Source organism: Hypomesus transpacificus, chromosome 2 (assembly GCF_021917145.1).
Source record: "Hypomesus transpacificus isolate Combined female chromosome 2, fHypTra1, whole genome shotgun sequence".
In the NCBI taxonomy this organism is placed as follows: domain Eukaryota; kingdom Metazoa; phylum Chordata; class Actinopteri; order Osmeriformes; family Osmeridae; genus Hypomesus; species Hypomesus transpacificus.
This window is the reverse complement of record NC_061061.1, coordinates 11088430-11114101: the sequence shown is the minus strand read 5'-3', so window position 1 is coordinate 11114101 and position 25672 is coordinate 11088430. Positions and strand designations below refer to the sequence as shown.

General features: G+C 49.7%; 1 protein-coding gene across 4 annotated transcripts in view; it reads right to left on the bottom strand.

Moving 5' to 3' along the window:
• The window catches only part of oxr1a (oxidation resistance 1a), an 87480-nt gene that overhangs the window by 6770 nt on the left and 55038 nt on the right, over positions 1-25672 (bottom strand). For 3 of the 4 annotated variants that reach the window (XM_047044052.1, XM_047044063.1, XM_047044058.1), the window contains 8 exons: positions 22928-23010; positions 14633-14740; positions 13284-13397; positions 7064-7213; positions 6542-6726; positions 4816-5498; positions 3320-3479; positions 1794-1959 (listed from right to left, as the gene is read on the bottom strand). In XM_047044052.1, the coding sequence (XP_046900008.1) occupies positions 1794-1959; positions 3320-3479; positions 4816-5498; positions 6542-6726; positions 7064-7213; positions 13284-13397; positions 14633-14740; positions 22928-23010 (1649 nt within the window). The remainder of the gene's footprint in view (positions 1-1793; positions 1960-3319; positions 3480-4815; positions 5499-6541; positions 6727-7063; positions 7214-13283; positions 13398-14632; positions 14741-22927; positions 23011-25672) is intronic. The other variant, XM_047044072.1, reaches the window with a different exon arrangement.

Below are 25672 nucleotides of genomic sequence, written 5' to 3'. Positions count from 1 at the left end.
AGTGACGACTTCTGCTTGGTAAGTTTCAGGTTTCATGAGCAGATGCTCACGGACTAGCCACTTGCACTAGTCCTAGACAACTAGCCTAGCAAGCTAACAACACACACTCAATCATTGAGTCATATGGACAGATACATACATAAGTGTATTTAGGAGTCAGCTGTTTTCCCTCTTTCACCCTTCTAGAAAACATTTCTTTCTCTCGGGGCGAAATTGAACTGGAAGTCACATTCCAGATTCTTGTGGTAATTCCAATATCTCCTCGATGAAGGGTCAAGTAAAGACGACTCACAAATCTAGTTGGCTACTAGTAGCTTGCTAACTAAAATAGAAAAAAAAAATCTGGGTTTCAATATGATTTGTTTGACATTGTGGAGAGCCAATGAGAACGCATGGCAAGAGCACAACAAGATCTTCATTTGCCCACACAAAGAAGGCGTTCACTTCGAAAGACAGTTTTAAAGGAACAGTAACATAATTTGCAGCGTTCTAAACTACACACAAATTATTGCAAAGCCGTAATTGTCACTCATTTTTATCAACACATGAGGCCTATAAAATATATTCTTTGTTATATCAATATTTTATACATACACCATAGGCTAACAGCCTTCACTAACACTGAAAAAGTAGTCTGCAACAGATTGGCAACAAAAGCCATTCCAAGTTTTGTTTAAAACTCAGGTTTACCCCTGTGTCAAAGTAAAAGCAGATGACTATTTGCTTATTCAAATCACTGGAGCATGTGGCCTCTACTGAGCTAAACAAATCAGTCCTCTTTGTTACCTACATCATTCATGTACATGAACATGTAAATCCAAGCGACAGCCATGAATTCAGTATAAGTTTCTATTTGCAATGGATTCCTCTCAGTTTACTTCCAACAGGGCTGCCAACAGCCAGATGATTCAGAAGACTAACAGGTGCCTGAATCCACAGTGTACAATTAGTGGTTCATAAGCATGTGGGAGATGTAATTTGTGTTTCTTCAACATGATTATCTATTGGACCATCTGTATGTATGTATGTGTGTAAGTGTATTTTTGTATGCGGGAATGTGTGTGTATTTGTGAATGTGGATTCATTAATTCCACAAAATCTTTGAGCAATCAAAGATGTCATTAAGCTACTAACAAGAAACAAAAAATACCCCTATTGAGTGGGTGGAATGCCACTTTAAGTGCAAAAATAATAGTCTGGTGAGTTTAGGTAGAAAGAAAACTGTTTTTTTTCTCCCTCTCAGCAGAGTTCTTTATCAGTACCAGACATCCAGCAAAAGCAACACTTTCTGTTTGTGACCCAACACACATAACCATATACTGTCTACGTATGCATGCGACAGAGCACACACAGGTATGACTGACAGAAAGAACGACTACACAATCATGCAAAACACTGTGACCGTAGCCTGGGTGAAAATCACACATTTCCCAACCAAGGAAATATTAATTTCACACACATTACACAATAACCATAAATGCAACACAGATCACAACAACTTTGCCCAATTGATCAAAACAATGTTATGGTAGATGAACAGTGAAATACTTTGATCATATCATACAAAATCCACAATAATCAGAATGGGAGGAAATTGTCAAACAAACACATTACAAAAGACAGAGACATATTAAATAATCATATCAAATGATAGAAAAAGACTCAACGGTTCAAAGCTGGGCATGACCATAATCCATGAACTAATACTACAGAACATCCAGCCAATAAGAAACAAAGAGCACACCACCATGAACACATAAGACGAGTTAGTACCTCAGTTCAATAGCCCTTACCTCCCACTCTTTAACATTGAAGTCGGTAATGGATTCTTCTTCTCTAGTCTCACAGTCTTCGTTCTTCTTCACGACCATGAAGCCTGGCTCCCCCCCTGCTCCTCCCATACCCTCCCCATACATGTCTGGACTCCACTGGATGAAGAACACATACAGGTGGTCTGACCTGGGGGGAGAAGACACAAAAGAAAGACACACACACACACACACACACACATGAGAATACATGTGACACACACACACACACACACACACACACACACACACACACACACACACACACACACACACACACACACACACACACACACACACACACACACACACAAATGACTTAAGACAAACATGACTGGAGTTTCTTCATTTGGATGGAATGCATTAGAATAGACCTTTTAATCAGAATAGATTTTCAAAATGCTGAGTGGGACACAATCATGAGAGCCGCCATCTTTAGCCAGGCATGAACGTCTGTGCTGACTCTGCCTGTATTGTGGAATCTCTGTCCCTGCACTCTTTCTTTTGTCAAGACACTTTACACAGATCTTCCAGGTCGCTTCTCATCTGGGTCAGGCCACCGCCACATTCTGCCTGCGTCTGTAGAAATTACTACTGGCGTGAAGTAGCTGCAGTGCTCCAACTGAAAATCACACTGAGGAGTTGTGGTGGTGGGTGGCATGTGTGTGTGCGTGTGTGTGTGTGTAACTGTGGGCCAAGCACCAGTCAGACTGTCTGCTTGAAATGATAGCTAACTTGAGTGAAAAAGCAGTGTGCTGTTGTGTGTGAAGAATTTCTCTCAGAAAGATGATAGGAGTACAACACAAGGCCACGGAGAGCTGAGAGATGAAAACACTGTGAGTGGAGTGGGTTGGAAAGGGAGAAAATATCTGACCTCATCCCCGGTTCCCTCCCTCTCGTTCTCTCTCTTCCTCTCTCTCTGTCCCTTTTCTATCCCTCCTCATGGCAAAAAACAAGGAAATCTCTATGCTGAGCCAAAAATGATGACGAGGACTCAACAAAATGTATTCAAAGGCTGCCTCTGACAAAATGGCTTTTCAGAATTCAGTTATCGTATTAAACTGTTGCCACATTTGGGATTAATTTACAAGGAAAACACATTTCACAGTTTGGTTGGTACTGTAATGCATGTTTCCTGGTGCTGGCTTCACATTGTGAGGCCAAAATGATAATGTAATTATCAACACTGCTGACTGAGCAAGCCTTTATCCAAGCTGAAATCCAAAGATGAAGAATCAGAGACCCACTAAAACTCCATTACATACCCAACTCAATAAGAGACCAACCCAGAAGAACATGCACCAATTCGCTTTATTAGATATGAATGGATGAACTATGGAGATTAAATAGAATGACAAGGTGTGTATGTGTGTACCTGTGTGTGTGTGTGCGATTGGGAAGGAACAAAACTGCATGGGCCAGGACTGTAACCACATTTGCCTTGGTGTATGTGATGTGTGTGCATGTGTGTAGAGTGTGTATTTGTTTGTGCATGGTGACGCAGGTCTCACCTTTCCTGTGGCACTGCAAACCAGTACTCGTGCTTTTTGTCCCTCTGTGCATACTGTTGCATAGAGGCACTGGCGTTGGACAGGAACGTCTTCTTCATGGGTTTGCCAACTCGCAGACACAGGAACTTGTGGGTCCGGTGCCTCCGCCTCCCTACAGATACTGGTGGTCACATGACAGGATATAAGATATAAATATGGGGGACACAAGACAAAGAGCCCAGAACCACAGAGTACAGTGACTGAGAGACAGTTCAGATGATGCCCTTGCTCCCATACCAAGACTCCCATCAGGACATCAGCTCTGCTGGGGCCTTCACAAGACACGAGTGTGACACAAGCGCCCACAGCCTCGAGCACACAGGACCCAGAAAACAGAAATCTACACGGACGTCACATCTCAGTGGGACCAATTCCATTTCTGAACCCATTAATTGAGAGTGTGTAATTCGCCTTGTTTTTGAAGTCGCTCTCTCGCTGGCATCGGCTATGGTAATGTGTGGAGAAGAAAAGGGCCACCCTGCTGTGATGTCCGTGAATAAGTGCTGCCATTCTGCTGGCTCTCTGTGGGATGATAATTACCGGAGAGAGAAGGAAAACCTCATTCCCATTGTGGCCAGTTGATGGATGGTAATAGGGGCACAGCTGTGTGAGTCCACAGCCCGTATGTGGAGGCAGGGTGACAGCAGGGCACGCAGACATTGGCTTCAGGACCCTGACAACAGGGAAACCTATCCAACAGGCTGAAATACCCTGAATGTCAACAGTTAGACGGGCTGTATTCTAGCGACGGGATCCAGTGTTTACTCAAAAACACAGAAACCTGAACCTGAAAAGAGCAGTGTTGTCTGGATAAAAAGACGCATTTGAATGCTAACTGTGTGTGTGTGTGTGGGGGGGGGGGGTTGATGTTGGTCTAATTGGTGCTGTGTTGTCCCACCCCCGACCCTCAAACATTTGCTAGGTCTGTTTGTGTTGTCGGTGTGTCTGATAGTTTCCAAGCTTATCGCCGTGTGGAGTGCATGCGGCCGGGACCGACAGAGCCCGAGATCAAAGCTGTAAAGCCCCATAAAGCCTTGCTCAGGCACGCGCTCCCTGCAGGTGATAACGACTCACAGATTTCCACTTCTCCTTTCTCCTCTCTTATTCCAATTATTGCCTGCTAGACGCAGAGTTGCGACGGAAAGGTTATCGGGTAGCGAACAGCGAGCCAGCGCTCTGAGGAGCGGAGGGCAAAACTTTTCTGTGATACAAGGGCGTGTGTGTGTGTGTGTGTGTGTGTGTGTGTGTGTGTGTGTGGGGGGGGTGCGGCTACATGAGACTGGAGGACAGATGCATCACTGCGGTGACTCAGCGTGAGAAATTGGTCGACCACTCCTAGAAAACGACTGCGTGCAGATACAACGTTCATTTTGACTTCAGCGTCTCTGGGTGACAACGTCAACGAGAGCAAGATGATATACAAGACGAAGATATCTTCTCCCTCAGGTTCTACTAACCTTCAGCTAAGCCCTGCTGGTCCTCCTCCGCCTCCTCCTTCTGACCCTGCTGTATGTCCCCTCCCTGCTCCAGGCCTTGTTGCATAGTGGGACTCTTCCCCCGCTCCTCCTCGTCCGCCTGCGAGGCCCTCCGGGGGCCCTCCCCGACCGGGCCTTGCGTGGGCTCCTGGGTGCCCGCAGTGGAGCTTTGGGAGGTGGGGCGAGAGGGCCTGGCAGGTCCCTGACTGGTGCTGCTGGTGGCTGTGCTGAGTGGCTTCTCTACACTGTTCTGCTGGAGGCCCTGAGGGGCCTGGCTGGGTGTGGCAGTGTGGCTGTCTGGATTGTCCCCTGCAGCGGTAGCGCAGGCAGTGCCCTCAGGCTGGCTGACTGACCCACGGGCGCTACCCGGGGCCTGGGGTGTGCTGGAGGCAGACGCCCCCTGGCCTGGGCTGGAGCACGACGCCTCCAGCTGGGTGACGGTCTGGACGGACTCTGTGGAGGCTCCGGAGGACTTGTCCAGGCGCAGGTCCTCCGAGGAGGCCTGCTCCTCCCGGATGGGGGACAGGTCCGGCTCGGTGAACACGTCCTCTGACAGGGAGCCCTCAATGCTGCGGTGGACGGTGCTGCCGCCGGTATTTCCTGGTTCCCCCGGACGTGGCTCCGCCTGAGGAGGACCTGAGGTGGACGTGAGTGGCTCCAGGTTTCTGAGTGTGTTTGAGTGTGTGTGTGTGTCAAGGTTGGGGGAGGAGGGGGGACAAAACAGAGAAAGGCAGAGAGCAGATAGTCAGCATCTCAATGAGAATACAGTCAATACTTTAGAAGCCGTTTCTCATCCTTGCACCGAAAGAGCTACAACACATTCGTAATCTTGCACACGATCTGCACACTAAGAGCTTCCTTCACCTCCGGAGGGGGTGAGACACCCCGCTTGAACCCAGACTGGAATTCAGATCAGCTTTTCCGGCAACAGCATCAAAACAAGAAAACATGAGCGTGCAGACCGCGCAGTTTGCAGCCCCCCCCCCCACCCTCCCTCCCTCCTCTCTCAACAGGTTCCAAAGCCTGTTGAAAATCCAAAAAAAGAAAAGGCCTTATAAAGAGAGCACAGAGCGTCCCAGCTGTGTGTACACCACACGCGGGCTGGCACAGTGTTGGCACACACGGGCACTTTGTGGCTCAGCTGTGCGCTGCACTCTCGACGTCGAGGCTCGGCTGTGGCTGAGAACACAGCTGGGCCCACGAACACAACAGTCATTACACATCACAATAACTGCAAGGCTGAAGCGGCCTTAACACACATCGGCCCCCCGATCCTCCCATCTCGATCACACACACACACAAACACACACACACAAATACCCACACAGGCCTCGGGGAGAGGGGGGGAAAGACTCTTCAAGGTCCTATAACGGTAAATTGAATCATATTATCAATTGAACGCTATGGAATTGGTGGCAATCTGTGTCAAGAAAAGAGGCCTTGGATTTTTAAAAGCCCAGACAGAGGTCTGTGGGTGGTGTACACTAAGCAGAGCCGACAGAGCAGCATATCTCACATAAAGCAAATGGGTGAGCAATCCAAATGTGGGAGGCAGGGCGTCTACTTCATTAACCTTCCAGTAATTTCCTGTAATATCTTGGCATGGGACAGACAGAATTGTTCGTTCTGGGAATCCTCGTGTGTCTAGCCAGGGTGAGAGGCTGATGAGTGCGTGTCGGGGTGCGCGTGTGTGGGCGCTCTCTCTTACAGGGGTACGGCCTCTCGGACCTTGCGGTCGGTGACCTCCTTGTAGATGGCGGCGGACATGACCTCGTCCAGGGGGCACATGATGCCGTAGTCCTCGCAGCCGTGGGCTTGCACCAGGGGGTCCATCCTGTGGGGGTCGAACATGATGTTGTTGGGCGTCACCAGGAGCACGCCGCTCACTGCACCCTTTGGGGGGGGGGAGGAGGGCGGACGAAGAGTTGGTGGAGGGGTGGGGGAAGGGGGCGGCGGGGGGGCAGAGGGAGGGCATGACGTTGAAGAGAGGGAGAGAAGGAGGGAGGGAATACAGAGAGGACGGGAGGGGGAGAGGTGGGGGACGGGAAAAGAGGAAGAGAAGGGGGGGACGAGGGGAGAGCGGGAGAGGGCGGGAGGGACGGAGGGGGCGAGATGTAGGAAAAGGGATAGAGAGAGATACATTTCAGTTAAGGCACAGTCAAAACATGCCCCGGAGCACTGAGGGAACACCGCCCAAGGGGTTGAGTGAAGGGGTCAGGTATGGGCTCACCTTGCCGTCTGTGATGTACTTGCAGTTGATCTTCAGGAACTTCTCCGTGAGGGCTTCTTCCTCCTCGGAGGTGGACGAGACCACGCGGGAGTGGCGCAGGGCGGAGAAGACCGGGGGGTGAGCCTCGGGCCTGGAGGGGCCATCGGAGTCCTGGGGGGAGGAGGACGAGGGGGGAGGAGGACGAGGGGGAGGAGGAGACAGCAGGGGGAGGCAGAGAGCAGCAGTGTTCAGTGACACGTGTCATCTTGAAATGATGTGTTTCTGTGTTTTGCGAAAGCGGCACAGAACGTGTCAAAGGTGAAATCTACATCCACAAGTCCAAAATCTGCATCAACAGAAGTATCAACACAAGCCATAACACTAAGCTTCCCACTTAAGAGTTGAGAGCAACTAAATGAGAAACGATTTGCATCACCAATCCCACGCAAAACATTATGCTACGGTCTGACTTGATTAAATAGTCATTATGCTAACACAAATTCAAGGCTCAATCCAGTGTTTTAAACCATCGACGAGTTTCTGTCTCCCTAGATCCAACTAATCAGTCTGTCTCTAAACACAGACAGTGATGCGGCCCGTGAAGCAATCACGTCAAAGCCAGCCTCCAGAAGCCATCCAACTAGGGCTCTAAATGAACGTTCTCCCTCGGTTAGAAACGCGGAATGATTAATTAGACCTAAATATCCCTCCGGAACGAAGGCGCTGATTTGAATGCTTGTTCACAGCTGGATGCCTGGTCAGAATGACTTAAACAGGATCCAGTATAGTCATGTCCAGGCTCACAGATGAAACATTAGCTTAAATCAAACGCTACAGCAGAGGCCGCTCATGCCCCTGTGTGTGTGTGTGTGGGGGTGCATGCGTGTGAGCGTACGTGTTTGTTTGTGCACAGAAAAGTTCCTGCTCAATTTTCTCATCAAACACACTGTGGATGAACATATAGGATCAAGCAGTACAGTACAGTACAGTACACACACACACACACACGTGGCAGGTGCGTGTTTCCTGCATCTTGGGTGAGGTGAAGACATTCAGCCTCTGTTCCTATGTGTGTCTTTAGAGTACGCTAGCTAGCAAGAACAGCCAGACATGACGCCCCAGATGGCATGTTTGCCGGCTGCTGAACCCTAAGCAGGCTGGTCAGGCTCGCTTGGTGGCTGGCTGGTCAGGGTGGCTGGCTGGTCAGGGTGGCTGGCTGGTCAGGGTGGCTGGCTGGACAGGGTGGCTGGCTGGGTGGCTGGCCAGCAGGAAGGCAGGCAGGCAGGCAGGCAGGCAGGCAGGCAGGCAGGCAGGCAGGCAGGCAGGCAGGCAGGCAGGGTAGGTGGGTAGAAGGCTGATGGGCTGGGTTGGAGCCTGGAGCCACGCTGAGCCAGACTGGGGAGGCGTTCAGAATGGAACAGCAGGAGAGGACAGGAGAGGAGAAGTGTGGTAACAGAGAGCAGAGAGGAGACAGGAAAAGAGGAAGAGGAATCTACAGTACAGTGAGATACACAGAGAGTGAGAAAGAGATAGAGACAGAGAGAGAGAGACATACATAGAGACACAGAGAGAGTCATAACACACACCAGTCAGCCGTCTGCCCTCCTGACACCAACTCCCACACCTCAGTGTTTCCGTGTCCCAGTGCCTCCGACAGCCAGCCAGGAGCCTCTCACCTATACTGGCCCTCCAACAGCCCAGACACCCCCAGACAGGAGAGGCTGGGGTTGCAGCCACAACAAATCTGTCAGAGGCCAGCCACAGTAACAAGGCAGCCCTGTGAGAGCGGATCACATGAATGTTTCACTGGAAGACAGCATTGATAGGAACCCGACACGGAGCAGAGGCTAGGAAACAAAACAGGACTTTTATATGAAAACAAAAGAGAAAGAGAGAGAGGGGGGGGGGAGGGGGGGAGACACATGACTTCAGTGAGGGCAGCTCGGTGGCTTATCCACTCCAGTTCAAAAGATTCCTCTCAAGCCTCGCCCCCTTCCCCTTCCCTCCCGTCCACCCCTCGTCCATCCAGACACTTTCCAAATGACTCATGTTCTGCTCTGGCCTCTGCTGCTGTTGTCCTGTGATCTTCCACAGCAGTGTTACAAGCAGCCCCCCCCCCCCCCCTTACCCAGGGCCAGCTCCCTGTGAGTCTCTGGGGGGGCCGAGAGGGTCGAGAGGAGGACTCTTTGCACAGATTGACCCAAAACCCCCTTTCCTACAAACTCACTTTCCTTGCATAAGACTCTGGCCAAGCCAGACTCAAAACAACAACGTTGTCCATAGCTAGCTAGTCTTGACGTGTGCGTGTGCACCGCTGACCGCACACACACACACACGCGCCCATCTGCCAGTTGTACCATCACACCCGGCTGAGAGCAGTCAGCCTGGGGTGTTGTGTGGTGCTGTGTCAGCCAGCGAGCTAGCTAGCACAGCGCCGCCAGCTACGCCTGCCTCCCACACAGCCCCCTCCCCACCACCACCACCACCACTGTGGCTTCTGACACCCTGCCTCCGGTGCCCACACGGCTGCCAGAGCGTGGGGAACGTCTCCCCCAGGTGGTGTGGAGGGGCCGTGGGAGGGACGCAGCTTGCTGGTTGATTTCACACCTGGTGTGGCTGTCCTCAGATGTTGTTTTGACATGCAAAATAAATGACTCGCATCTATATGGAGCATTGAGTGTACAAACCTTATGTATATATACATGGATATGGAAAGTGTACATATGTACTTCCAAGTTGTTCCACCTGGCACGAGTCGAAAACCATAAAGAACACAGCTGACTTAACCTGTTGTCTTGTAGAGCACTGCGTCAGATAACGAGTGATTCATCAACTCCGAGGCAGATTCTATAGACAGTTTATGCAGCAGCCTCCAAGCCAGAATGTATTCAGCCTTCATGAATACGCGGTCCTTGACACCTGGTTTTGTTCTTGTATATTTATCAAAGCCACACATGACACAGAGGCTAAACGCTAACGATCAACCCAACATCAGGAGAAATGACGATTGGGCCATATTGATTCTGCATCGTAACTCTACATAGAATCGATGAACCATGCAACGTTCTGACATCGGTGCCTAGTCTATCGTGTGCACGACACAAAGACGGATTTCTACTGTGTCAAACCAGGAACCGAGGGCTAGTCTCCTTCTAGCACAACACACACAACTAACCTGGCAGGGATTGGGCTCCTGACCATAGCAACACAATCCAGGAATTCTCAACCATAGCAACAGAATTGCCATGTTCCTCACTCTCCCCCTATGACCTTGCAGACAAGGTGCTCTGTGTCAGACATGGCAAAAAGAGCTTTGGGAGGTTGTGGTAGGCACCTGAATAGAAAATCTCGAGATCAAAGCAGAGCAGTGATCTGTGTGTGTGTGTATGTGTGTGTGTGCACGTGCGTTCATGTGCACATGTGTGTGTGTAGAGCCGCTGAAGCATGGAGGGTGTGGGCCATCTGGAGCTTATCTATGGAGGCTTTGGGAAGGCGGGGAGCGGAGCCCCATTGTAATCCACCCCAGTGGCGAGTGAACTGGAAGCCCCTCCTCAGTTCCTCCCCTCCCCCGTCTCCTCTCCTCAGGTCTTCTCTCTGAATGTCGTAGGAGGAGAAGGATTTACGGGTCCTTCCCTCTGAGACTGCTCGACAAGGAAGCAGGACACATGGATCGAGTAGGGAAGGAATGGAGGTTGCATGCGATATTTAGCCTGAGGCTGGGGCTTAGTGGCTGATGCTGCCTTTTGGGGGAGGGGGGGGGGTAAATAGATACCTCTGATATTCAGCCTTACCCTTTGATGCTTGGGTCAAATACCAACATGTATCTGTTAATATGTTCAATATTCAATCGTGTGTATTGTGTTTCTAGGCATAACACCGTTTTGGTTTGGTTTGTAATGCCGTGACAGGATGCCCTCGGATGTATTGCTCCCCCTAGTGGATGTTTTCTGTCACAAAATAGACAACAAAACCGAAAGTCAAGGTATTTTTACCATTACAGAGGCAGGTGGCGTGTGTGTGTGTGTGTGTTGGTGTGTGCACAGACACCTGATGGTTTCTAGAGGTGGGGTTCTTGGCAAGGTTGAAACAGATGAATCAGATGACTTTGGTCTAGTTGGCACAAGTTGGGATCAGCGGGTAATTTACACTGGTTCTACTTTCTCCACCCTAATTTTAGCCCACTGCTGCTCACGGAACCGAAGAAAAAAGGAAGGAACGAAGGCAGGGAGGCAGGAAGGAAGGAAGGGCTGGAGTGAGGGAGGGAGGCAGGGACAGGGCTGGAGTGAGGGAGGCAGGGACAGGGCTGGAGCGAGGGAGGGAGGCAGGGACAGGGCTGGAGCGAGGGAGGGAGGCAGGGTCAGGGCAGGAGACGAGGCGGTGCCAGCTTGTCTGGGCACGGCGCGGAGCATAGGGGAGAGTCCAGAGGTCGAGCCAGGGTTTGGAGGACAGAGGACACGTCCACCCACCCAGATGACACGGCAGACCCAGCTAGCCGCAGCCAGATTGACAAGACTCAGCTAGAACCTTCCAGATAGACGAATGACGACGGTCAGCCAAGCGAGATGTGATCTTTCTGTTGGCTGTACCACCCGACAGGGCTATAAGAAATATCAATCTGCTACTTGACCATTTAGATGTCACAGATGTGACCTTTGACGCTCTTCATATCCACGAAAACACGGCTGACCCTCTGAAAGGCCACATTACCGAGACCATGTCATCCCTGACTGAGAGACTGCCTCTCTACACGAAAGTCGCCGTGACTTTAAAGTCCAACTCGGAAGGAACAACGGAAGGAAAAACAGAAGGAAAACACATTTCTCTTTCTCCAGCAAAGAGATATCACGTTTGTGGTGTGGGTGCGTTGCTGTAATATACGGTACACAGAGGCACATCTCCTTCCAGAAATGTCCTTGGGTAATACACAGAGTCCACAGAAAGAGAGCTTGGTAATTAAAAGTTTGGCAGCGTCTCTAAAATAAGCGGAGGAAGTGGGCGGTTCCTTCCTCTCACTTGCAAATGAGACTAGCACCTAAATGCAGCCCTGAACACCTCTTCCATACACACACAGACACACACGGTGCAGTCATTTTACCCTTGCCCTGGAACAAGTCTTTAATCGTTGCACCCTTTGCTTCTGGTCTGAGTGAATGAGACGCTGCCTTTGTTAGTGGGCCTAAACATGGGAGGGAGAGTCATTTTGAAAAGGCGGAATCTCTCCGCAGTCGCAGCGCCCCTCCGCCAGGCTCATCCTTCTCCCTATACAGACGAGAAATGTGCCTCTGTTTTCCCGGCCGTGACCTAAATAGATTCGTAACGTTGCTAAATGAACAGGCCTTCATCCTGGCAGGGAGAGAGACAGAGGGAGGGAGGGAGGGAGGGAGAGAAGGAGGGGGGATAGAGGGAGAGTTGTTCTATGGATGGGAATCCAGGCAGCTGGTTTGCCCGACGGCGGCACCATTTTCTGATAAGGCGACCCCCCGAAAAAAGAGAAGAAAAAAATCGAATGGAATCAGGTTGCCATGGAGACCAGTTATTTTTCTTGGAGGGCGGAGGGGGGGGGGGGTCACATGGGGTGAACGAGACGTTTTAACGTCTGGGATCCGGGAGAAAAGTTTGACAGACAGAGGAGAGGATACCAATCAGGGAAGGCCTGGTTCTATAGTGGTCTATAGAGGAAGGTCGTCCATTGGAGAGCACCACAAAAACGGCATCTGTAGCTCGCCTGCCCAACCAAACCTGCTATATTCTCTTTTATTGTCTTTCCCTGCTGCACACCAACCCTGGTTACACACTAGAACAAGACTGTCTTAACCTCACAGCCTAAAGCCTAGCCCTCATGTTAATACACTCCCAATACACTCCCTGCTGACAGCAATGTCCCCAGACAGGTTTGAACAAGGGGCTGCAGTTTGCTGTTGGATTCCTTAAGAGAAAAATAAATACTCAGGGATAAGTCTGGATTCAGACGTGTGGACTGAGGATGTGACACTGTGTGGACACGTGTGCGCACGAAACGCATGTTTGTTTGTGCATGTGCTTTTAGGTGTATGCGTTAGCTTATGTTTGCGTAGCTAAGCTTTTGAAAATAGCGTGTGGGTATGAACTCATGCATGAGACGGTGTTTCCCAGTGCATGTGTGCATCCGTGTGTGTGTCTGAGCATGATGTGTGTGTGTGTGTGTGTGCATGATGTGTGGGGGTGTGTGTGAGCGGACTTTAGGTGCAGGTGGTCAACATACCGTCACCTTCTCTAAGTCAGCTTCTGAGGAGGTGGGAGACAGAGGGCTGACGGGACTGAGGGAGGGGGAACTTCCCACACTGGATATGTACTCAGGATCAGGAACGTACAGAACCTGCAAACACAATCCATGGCTGTATTGACACAGGCCTGGCCATTGTGCAAACACACACATACACAAACACGTGCACACACACACACACACACATACACATATGCTCACACATATATACACACACGCACGCACACTGTATAACCCCATGCATGCACAGGATTGATAACATGTGATTGTGTAGGTAACTTAATATCAATCACAGACGACAAACAGGAAAGGGAAGATGAAGGGGACAGTGAAAAGACCATACAGGATATCTTCATGCGGGTTGTGCAGCTGGTAGGAACACATGCAGAAGGATCTTGTTCTCTGAATGTGTGTGTGTGTGTGTGTGCGTGTGTGCGTGTGTATGTGTGTGTGTCTCTCCATGCACCATGTTATTATAGGTCCAGGTGGGAGTACTTCAGACCTCTTGCCCTCTTAAGAGATTCTCAAAGGGGCCAGGGAATTTTAAGAGGGGAGTGTGTTCAATCTGAAACGCTTCAGTAATCACTTAGTGGTGAGCTGTTTGGTGGCTGACTGGATGACTGACTGGCTGGCTGGCTGACTGGATGATTGTCTGGCTGGATGACAGGCTGGCTGGCTGGCTGACAAAGGGAATAGAAACACAGGAAAACTGACTGTCTGATCAACTGGTTTGCAGTCTGGATGACTGTGCTCCTGGCTGCCTGGACAGCTGGCTGTGTCGTTAAACGGCTGGCTGGCCGACATGTTCAAATGGCTGGGGGTGGTTCCCTTGGTCACCCTGATGGGAGGTACTAACAGCTCTCTGGAACTCCCTCGTTACCAAGTGGATTTTGTCGTTTTGCCAGGAGGGAGAGGGAGAAACCAACTGGCACAGACACGGTCAACACCACAGGGAGCGTTTCAAGGGTCCCCCTTAACATAGAGGACACCATGGAGAGACGGCCTACTTCACGTGCAACTTTCTTACGGGCAACTTTCACTTGGCAGGACAGACGTCTCGGGTCTCTGCGACGAAACACTGTGTTGAACGTGACACAGCAGATGTCGGGACTCATGAGGAAGTCCTCGTGCTCGGTAAGTTAGTGGTTAGTCACACCGATAAAGGGGCCATTGACAAGCGACGGAGCAGTGTGTGGCGGAAGATGCATGCGATGAGCAGTGTGCGATTGCAGTGATGGAGAGAGAGTGTGTGTGTGTGTGTGTGAGTGTGTGAGAGAAAGAGCTGGATGAGAGGCGGCTGAGGACGGACGCGGGGCAGGGGTCCACACCTGGCCAGGCACCACTGCTCTGGAGAACAGCTTGTTCAGCTGAACCAGCTCGTTGGGTGTCGTGTCAAACTTGAGCGCAATGCTGTTCAACGTGTCCCGCGACTCCACCTGTACCGCAAGACAAAACAAAGACAAGTACAGGATATCACTCATGTTCCAGGGCCTGGGTCTGGACTCGTTCTGGACTTCTGGGCCTGGGCCAGACCACGCCCAGAGAAGATACGTCACCCTCCTCCCTCCCACCGACTTCTCCTCTCTGGGTCTGATGAAGATGTGTGGCCTTCTCTTCTCACGAGAAGACAGCATGGAGGAGGCTGCCTGTGTGGATGTCAGTAGGGCCGGAGGGGTGTCTTGTGTTTACCACTCGTCAGTGGAGGACATAGCCGAGGAGGACTCGTCTGTTCTGAAGTCGCTTGTGCCGAGTGTGCTGAACACCGCGTTTCCATCAACCCCAGGTCACCCTTGACACACACACCGGCTCACTGTGTTAACACTGCTCCTTTAACATGTACTCAGCAAGAGGTTTACACCTTTTGGGTAGGCTCTGAATGGGTGTGACGTAAAAAAAAAATGCTAAGAAATGCATGTGTAAAAAAATATATGTTCTAAAAAACAGTTTCTGCTTAGTCGTTATTGGCTATTGTTTCTCGAAACCTTTTGGTCTGTAACAAAACCTGTCCCTGCAGAGTTTTAACAAGCCCATAGAGGAGGTACGGTGTGTTTGGTTGGCAGAGAGCCAGGCCACCTTCAGATGACACCTGTACCCATCTGTGTCACGTGCTGCCAGGTTGTACCCCTCAGGCTGGCACAGGTGCACCTGACGCAACCAGCACCGACTGGCGTTTACTGCTCACTAACACGTCCTTGGGGAAGCTGCTTTCCAAACAGGGATGACAGGGATGTTAAGTTTTCCTAGTGTGTGTACGTGTGTGTGTGTGTGTGTATGCGTCTGTGTGTGTGCATGTGTATGCGTGTGTGTGTGTGTACGTGTTTGTGTGCATGAAAGACTGACTGTGAGCTGTATAATTAGGGATAATGGTGCAGTGTGTTTCAGTGAAACAGTCATGGGCCTGGCTCAGCTGTCTCCTCCAGAGCCCTGTGTGTGTGTGTGTGTGTGTGTGGCTGTGTGTGTGTGTGTGTGCGGGTGTGTTCACAGCTCCATAACAACAAGGACGAATGTCAGCTACGGCCAACTCTTGAGGTGACAGCTTCCCTCCTGTAGGATATTCTTGCACACAGACAGACAGAAACACAAACACATACTCACAAACACGAGCAGGTGGCTACGCAGGAGAACAGCAGACAGACATTTCAATCAGGATATTCAACAAATGACACACGCACAGCTCAGAGTCATTGTGCCCAGGGTAATCGCATGGTACCCAAAATAATTATTTCTGAATACCACATAAAGGCGAAGAGGAGGAAACCCACAAAGAAGAAGCTTAGCAACTGCCAAATAGCTAGGTGACACACGAATCGCACAAAACAGATAGACAACACAGATACACAATTGCACCAGACATCCTTCCAGTAAACAGCACATCCAATCAGTCTCTTGTTTACTAAAGGAGCAAAAAGCGCTAAGCAAAACCCTCGTTTGCCCTTCATCCCACCAATTCACAGCCCTCTCCAAACGTGCTCCAAGCTGTCAACCATTAGGAACTATTCAAGCTGCCATGAGCCACAATTGTTGTAGGTCTCCATGGTTACTCTGCGAACATCAGGGTTCTGATGAAGTATATTCAGTTGATGTAACTTTTCTCACAGAAGACTGCAAACAGCTGTCTGTAGAGCGGATTTAATTGGATCAAGCATGATTGAATGCTAATTTGATCATTTTCAAAGTCAGTTCGAAGGGAGATTGTCCTTCATAAATCAACATGTGCTTTTAATAGCTTGCTCTTGCTAATGTGCAGCTGTTACATCGGATAAATTAATAAACCACAGTGCTGAGATTATTCATAAAACAACAACCGCATAAAACAAACAGCGAGCACCAACACGCTCAAACGGAGACTTCCGGATCTCTCCTCCCAGTTCAGCGGGCGACCATTAACCGCTGTGTGTCTAAAACCATCAGCTGCGAGGAGCCCGGAGATTGATCTGTGATGTAACAGTAGTGAAACAGAACAGGGGACATGGCTTTATTTAGACTGGCCCAGCATATCATGTTGATGGATCCCCTGTCGTGGACATTGTGAGGGGGCTTCAGACAGAGAACTGTCACCATCACCATGACAGACAATCATCCTTCAGCCTTCCATCTTCTGCTGACTGCAGAACGGGCCTTTAAAAATCGTAACTGCGCTTTCATCCAACCAAGTGGGATGTTAGTACCGTGCTGGGTAATATGACAGAAAGCAAACTGCCACATCTAAACCATGTTGATGACTGCAAGCCACAGAAATTGTAAATATATATATATATATATATATATATATATATACACACACATTTCTTTTCCATCGTCTGCGGATTCTTGATGCTTTTATTCCGCTTCAGTGAGACTGGGGGTGGAACAGAACCAGGCCTCGCGGGGCGGCAAAAAGTTTTCCCCTCCGTGGTCTGCTGGGAACAGAACGGGTCAATATCCAGCGTGGCCTCCAGGCTTCTATAGCCTTTCATCCAGCCTGGTTCAGCACACGGCATCGATCCGCTATCCCTGTGCACCACGGCCCGCCATCGGCTACTAAGCCAACCGAGGACTGTTTGTTTATATTCAGTACTCCAGTACACCGAGCTGTTTTCGCTTCCCATTGGACAATTACACTGAAGAACACTCGCGAGGGAGTCATGTGTGTCAAAACCCTTCAAGGTGCTTTTTGGGGGTGTGTGGGCCGTTGGTGGGGGAGCTGTTTAACTGTGACGGCTTTCATAAGAGACATTTCATGAGCGTCCGTCTCTCTATTTAAAGACAGATGACCTATAGAGTCCAGCATCCAGCTGGCTGGTGGAGGGGACTATTGATCACGGTGTAACAGGCACTGTCTCTAACTGAATTACCTGAGCAGAGGAAGGGGGGGATACTGTCTCCAGAGACTCGTCAATGACAATTGGGGAGGGGGGGTGGGGGGGGAGAGATGGGGATGGCGAAGGGGAGAGCAGGAAGGTGACAGGAAGGTGGAGTGGAGGAGGAGGCAGACGAGAGGAGGAGAGGAGGAAGGTGAGAGGAGATGGACACATTGTTCCCCGGGGGAGAGACTGGTCTGTCGGTTTGTCAGACTGTCTGTCTAGCTGACCGGGAGGACAAACTCACACACAAAGGACAGTCAGCCAGTGACTAGCTCCATGCAGAGTATGAATCCCATGTCTTACTTGGACAGAAAACATCAGAACATGTATGTTTTCTGTCAGTGATGGCATGCCTGTTTAGACCCTGTCTCAACAAGACAGACAAACAATAAACAAGGCAGTTATGTAAAGGGGGAATTTTTTGGAGCTGTGCTTAGACAATGTCTTATTTCCACATCACCGTCTTGTGAGAGATTCTACGTGAATCACTGGACAGAGAAGCAGACACGTCAGTGGGAAAACGATATATATATAAAAATGTTAAAAAATCATAGGACAAGCTAAATAGTTTTGCCTTGAGTGCGTCATCAGCCCGATGATAATACCATGGGCTGCTAATGGTTTAATCGGGCATAAAAGAGTCTCGTAGCTCTGTTGGCTCGATGATGGAGCCCGGCTTTTAGCATGACAGTTGCCATGGTGACGCTGTCGACGCTCCCCTAATGGCATGCGGTGTATGGCGCCGGCGTCCTTGTCGATCACCTGACACTGGAACCATCCTCTGTGTTCTAGAACAGCTGACAGAATGTAGAGAGTCTACTGTCTAAATGTTGCTGGATAGAACATTGTTGTTTTTTGACAATTGGGTTTCACAAAGAACACTAAGGTTTCACACAGTTGTGCACGGGGCTGTCTGGAATCTTCCATTATTGTTTCTGACCTTTGTTTGTTCAGAACACATCTTCAATAACCTACCAGGTTCCAGTGCAGAGTGTTGTTTGATTTTAAGTCCCACCCGGAAGTGACTTCATAAGAACACCAGTCCCACAGGAAGTGACTTCATAAGAGGACCAGTCCCACAAGAAGTGACTTCATAAGAGGACCAGTCTCACAGGAAATGACTTCACAAAGGGAGCAGTCCCTGCTGTTTCCTGTTCTTGTGACCACTGCTCTGATCTGGTCTTTTCACTAGATGGTATCAGACGGTACTGGTGACTGACAGTGCCTCATCACTCACGCACACACACACACACACACACACAGTGGGAGTCATTCAGGGTCCTCCAGTAGAGTTTAATGCAATCAGAGGAATGATTGTCAGATGGATGCTGCAGATCTCTATTGCTGTTCCCTCTGGTGACTCATCCTTGTTACACACACACACACACACACACACACACACACACACACACACACAGGTTTATGATATAGTCTGCATGCAGACTTTTCATGGCCCTGTCACTATATCTAGGAGAGCTTGCCTTACTAAGTGCTGTTACAGTGGATCTGATGTCTAGTCTTTGTCTGCTGGCATTTAGGCGGTTGATGGAAGGGAAGAACATGCCATTCATCTCCCACATGCATTTAGCTAATGTAAAGGCCATGAGAGAAGAGAGGAAGGGAGGGGATAGAAAAGGTGAGGAGAGTGGGGAGAGGTGCGGGAAGGGGAGAGAAGAGAGAGTTGTGGGAGGAAACGAGAGGGGAAGGAGGAAATGATGAGGAGAAACTGCTACCAGATCCCAAACAGTATCTGTGACTGTCCTCTTAGCAAAAGACAGCAAGCCCCAAGGTAAAGCCCTAAAACATTACCCAAACAGGATCCAAAATAGAATTCAAAAGACTGTCTTTGATGTTTTACAGTATTTGGGGACAAAAATTGAATAGTTGGGGCTAGACTATATCCCTGGTCTGGTCCTAGTCCTAATTCTTTCTCTCACTCTTGACATTGATCTTTTCTTCTCTCCTGTCTATCTGTACATCCTCTCTGTCTCACCCTGTCCTTGTATCTAGCTGTCCCCTCTCTTCTGTTCACTCTCTTCCACCCAGGAATTTTAACAGCTTTTTAATTGCACAGACAATGGGTGGCCGAGCTGAGCGGGCGTTATCTATGTCTGGGCAGATGGGGTGCAGCTGTTGGGCCTTATTTCTCAAAGATAATAAAAGGAGCAGAGATTCTATCAACGAGGCAACGAGGGCCGTCTTTCCTCTGGCCACGAGGCAGTTAATAAACCGTTCTGGTGGGGGGGGGGGGGGGGGGGGGGGGGGGGGTCGAGATAAAGTCGGTTCTCAATCAGCAAAACATGCTTCTGCCCGTGTCTAACTGGAAGATAGAGGAGAGTGGGGAGACGGGAGGACAGGGGGATCAGAGCAAGGACAGGGGAGGGCAGGAGAGGGGAAGGGAGGAAAGAGAAGGAAGGGAGAAAAGGGAGGAAAGGGAGGGGAGGGGAAGGGAGGAGAGAGAAGGGAGGGAGAAGAGGGAGGAGAGGGAGGGGAGGGAGGAGAAGGGAGGAGAGAGAAGGGCGGAGAGGGGAAAGGAGAAAAGAGGAGGTAGGGGAAGGAGGAAGAGGGAGGGGAGGGGAAGGGAGAAGAGGGGAGGCCCACAGTAATAGCCCCACTGCCTTGAACCCTCCAAGGCTCAGAGCCTCAGCATGCTCCGTCAGTCTCACTGTACACAATCATTGGCAGCAGCCTCTCCATCCATCACAACATCAGCCATGCAGAGGCTTAGAGGGGAGGGAGGGAGAAAAAGAGAAAGAGAGAGAGAGAGATGCCTGGGAGGTGGGGGGAGATGCGTGCTGGGTGAGGGAGATATAAGCATATTTCCTCTAAATCTACTGTTATCCACTGTCTCCTCTCTGTGGCCCTTTTCCTATCCTCTCCCTCATTAACCCCCCCCCCCCTCCCCCCATTACCCGCTTCCTCCCTCCATCCCTTTCTTGGCCCAGTCCCACTCCCACCTCACCCCAAACCAAGGCCTTGACTAACTGTTCGTGCTTTGACAAATATCCTGTCGTAACATTGGACGCTTCTCATACCTCAGCCAAGTGACTTGTCAATCACCCTGCTGTGCGCAGACACACAGGTGACCGAGGGAAGGAATGCGTGTGTGCGTATTTGCGCGTGCGTGCATGTGTGTGCGAGTTAAGGGAGATACTCTGAATAGCATCTGTCTTGAAGCTAAAAAGAAATACTACATGGGAAAGTAGAGGGTTGGATGAAAAAGGCACAATTACCAGGACAGATGGAGATGAGTGGAGAGAGAGAAATTGTAGCTGGACGCTTAGACATGTTATCAAACGAGGCTGGAATCGATGTAGTGTCTAATTAATAGCCGTGACCACCCTCTCTCTCTCTCTCTCTGCTCTCCCTCCCTCTCTTCCTGTTTCCAACCCTCTCTGCCTCCCTCTCTACATCTTTCCCTCCTCCCTTCGTCCTCCATCCCTCCACGTTCCCTTCCTCGACTCGGCGACCAGGCGCGGTCGTCCCGCTCTCCGCTGTTACCACGGCGAGGAGAGGAGAAGCCGCTCGACTGCAGCTGGATTTGAGGGTCATTTCAAGAGCACAACCAGACGCTGCTCAGACACCATTTTCAGATGGTACTGGAGGAACACCAGCTATTTCTTTCTCTCTCTCTATCTCTCATACACTGTCTATCTTTTTCTTCCATGTCTGTCTGTCTGTCTGTCTGTCTGTCTGTCTGTCTCTCCCTTCCTTCCTTCCTTCCTTCCTTCCTTCCTTCCTTCCTTCCTTCCTTCCTTCCTTCCTTCCTTCCTTCCTTCCTTCCTTCCATCCTTCCCTCTCCCTCTCCCCCTCCCTCTCCCCCCCCCCCCTCTGCCTTTCTCTCCAACACAGCAGAGATGCCAAATCAATAGAAATGACAGAGTTTCTGGAAGGTCATTGTGCTGGAATTATGGCTGATAGGAGACAACACGGTACCAACCGACAAACAGACCCCCATTCTGCCAACCCACAGAAACTTGATTCTCTCTCAGCCGATAACACGTAGGTTCACTGGCAGTTCCCACACAAACAGAAAATACACACACGTACACACACACACGTAAATACACACATGGTGCTATGTGCTACAGCTTACCATTAGTGCACAGATAGAGTGTATCCCTAGGACACCTTTTGCTAATTAGAACCTACAGACAAACTGTCCTCAATGTAAACAGACATCCAACAAGAACCTACAGACACACTGTCCTCAATGTAAACAGACATCCAACAAGAACCTACAGACAAACTGTCCTCAATGTAAACAGACATCCAACAAGAACCTACAGACACACTGTCCTCAATGTAAACAGACATCCAACAAGAACCTACAGACACACTGTCCTCAATGTAAACAGACATCCAACAAGAACCTACAGACACACTGTCCTCAATGTAAACAGACATCCAACAAGGATCTACAGACAAACTGTCCTCAATGTAAACAGACATCCAACAAGAACCTACAGACACACTGTCCTCAATGTAAACAGACATCCAACAAGAACCTACAGACACACTGTCCTCAATGTAAACAGACATCCAACAAGAACCTACAGACACACTGTCCTCAATGTAAACAGACATCCAACAAGAACCTACAGACACACTGTCCTCAATGTAAACAGACATCCAACAAGAACCTACAGACACACTGTCCTCAATGTAAACAGACATCCAACAAGAACCTACAGACACACTGTCCTCAATGTAAACAGACATCCAACAAGAACCTACAGACACACTGTCCTCAATGTAAACAGACAACCAACAAGGATCTACAGACACACTGTCCTCACTGTAAACAGACATCCAACAAGAACCTACAGACACACTGTCCTCAATGTAAACAGACAACCAACAAGGATCTACAGACACACTGTCCTCACTGTAAACAGACATCCAACAAGAACCTACAGACACACTGTCCTCACTGTAAACAGACATCCAACAAGGATCTACAGACACACTGTCCTCACTGTAAACAGACATCCAACAAGGATCTACAGACACACTGTCCTCACTGTAAACAGACATCCAACAAGGCACACGTGCTATACGGAGGCACAGACACTAATCGCTCCACCATCCAGCGACATCCAGCTGACGAGCTTGCGAGCAGGGGAGAGCCGTGCAGGCTTCCACAACCCCGTCACAATCAGCGCTACCCCGGCAGCAGCTAGGCAAGCGACAGCGAGGACGGCAGATCAAGCAGCATGACACACAGAGAGAGAGAGAGAGAGAGAGACAGACACAGACAGCAATGTGGTTGTTGCTCACAGTGTATTCGATGGTCCCCTTGGGTCTCTGGAAGGACATGCGCCTCCCATCCTTCCTCTCTGGGGTCTTCTTCTGGCCGGTATCTGAAAGCAAGCGGGGCAAGGTACGCATTACGTTCATGTTCCTCTCTCCCCCAGCTTGTCACAAGCCGCAGATTCCCACAGCCCTGTGGGCAGACAGCTCATTCGTCAACGACGAGCGTGCGAGCCAGCCAGCCAGCGTTGTCAGAGCCGAGCTTCTTCCTCCCCTCGCTCTCTCTCCCTCTCCTGCTCTCTCTCCCTCGCTCTTGAGCGCGCGCTCTCTCTCTCTGTTTCTCTCACTCTTTCTCTCTCACTCACTCACTCTCGCCCTATGCTGAGCACACTGAGAGGCGTTCAGTCCTGTTCACTTTGTCTTCCCTGTATGTCTCTCTCTAGCAGACACGGAGCAGTCTGACCTCCATCAGAGAGCTGCTGGGAGGGTTGGAGGGACTGGGGGAGGCAGAGGTCTGCTGCGATAGGGGTAGGGTATGTGGTATGGGGAAGAGATGGGGTAGAGTGGGATGAAGGTGGGGGGCTGTGGTTGTGTGTAGAAATGAGGTTTGGTGTGGTTAAGTCTGGGAAGCTAAGTGGCTGGGAAAGGTTGGGGTAAGGTAAAGAAGCTAGGGCAAGAGTGGCAGGGGCAAGGGAAAGAGTGGCAGACCGGGAGGAAACTGAAAAATAACATGCTGTCGAGTACACTACCCCCGCACCCACCCTTTACCCCATTTGATCACACACCCCAGCGTGTTCTTCAGAAGCTGGAGCAGCCATAACAAGTTCCCCACTTGTGCATCAGTCACCTCACGGCTCGGATAAAAACATGAGTCATTCACCAGGCGTGCTATTTCTGGGGCTCTGGGCTGCAGTGAGGAACGAGGGAGGGAGGGAGGGATGGAGGAGAGAATCAAAAAAAGGTTGCAGGTACAACCCTGACTTCTGTTGGGGGCTAGAGTAAAATGAACTCTACACAAGCAGACATGAACTTCCTGCTCTCAGAAAGAGAAACTGGACCGTAGCTCAAGAACACTGTTGTGGTTCCGGAAGGAGAGGTTTGTTTGGTCAGACATCCCACCTCAGCCTCACTGGGTACTGTGTCATTGAAAGGTTGTCACTGTTTAGGTAGTATATATGATCTGTTTGTGGATAGTGTTTACAGTGTGCACTGTGAAAAAAATCTATAAAAATGAAAAACAATGACATGGAAAGCTATACGATTTGTGTTGAAAATCTTCAGAAGATTTCACATTATTTTCCCTTCTTCTTAGTGTTAGCCGGTGGGATTATGTTGCCAAATGGGATGTGTTTCTGACTTGATAGCCCAGTAAATGCTGTTAAGGTAGCGGTTAACACAGCCAAATACCCTGACCCTTTGTACCATGGTCGTAGGAAGCTACGCTTCTTACTCAGCCAGACACTGTCTATTCAAGTCTTTCTGAGGGTATTGGGAGTTCACTGTAAACAGTGGAGGCGTTGAGAAGCTTTGTTGGTGTTGATAAAACAGCAAAACAATACGAGCGATGACGTCGTCTCCAGCCTAGTTTGTGACGGCCAGTCAAGTCAGCACTCAGGTACCGTGTGAAATCTGAGGTAACTTGTGTTATGACCGAGCTAAAATGCCGCCCACTTCTAAAACAAATATAACAAATAGAGAGAGGGAAGGAGGGAGAGAGAGACAGACGGAAGACAAAGGGAGTGGGAAAGATAGAGAGAGAGAGAAAACAGGATGAGAGAGACAGAGAAAGAAGGGGGGGAGACAGAAGGATACACTAGCAGCTGTAGGGTGTTGCATAGTGAGCGAGAGCTCGATCTAAAATTAAACCACCACCAGGATTGTGCCACCAGAAACAGGGGCATTCTTTCACACTCTAGAAACAAGGAGACATCCTCTGCCTTCACAGACAACTCTCTGTAGTGCAGGAAAACACTCGCGTCCTCACCTACCAGAAACCACACACGCCTGTCTAGAACATTGTGTTCTGTTTGTCAAGTATTTATAGGATGCTCTACATAAATATTCATAATGAGAAATGGTGGGGAACATATGTATCGTTGTTCCTTTATTTGGCTCGTCTGAGTGTCATTTGATGTGACAAGCAAGAAGGAACTGCCCGTTGGCCATAGCCAATCAGGATTACTAGTCTGTTCCCATATAAATGTTACGTAACACAGCGTAACACAGATGTGACATTACCTGTCAACTAGCGTTCTGCCAAAAGAACAGGCGGGTAACTGAAGCTGTTCCACCAAGCTTCTGTGTCATCAACTGTTCCTCTGTCATTCTAGCTAGGAGCACCTAGAACATTATCAGGTGCTAGTATTGGTGGGGCAACTAGGTCTTGTGACTTAGTCTTGTGAAAACAAAAGTCTGTCTCATGTTGAGATGGGCTGGTCACAAGGAGCCTGGCTCAACAAGAGCTGTGTCAACGACCCGGATGCGTAATGAGGATGAGGATGACAATGCCTGGGTATGGTTCTGGCCTACAGGGAAGGCCTTCAGGTCTTGGAGATAGCAGGCATGCGGTCTAATGGACTTCTCCCCCTCAGTAAATTCTAGAATGTGTTTGTTGACAGAGGGCTGAGGGGCAAAGGGGCATATCATGTGTGTGTGCATTGGTGGGGGAGTTGGGGAAGGCAGCAGAGCGAGAGAAATCCAGAGCTCTCTTCTGAATCTGGGAATATTGTTGCAAAAGTAGGGCTGTTTATTCCATTAAGCAACATTTTAATA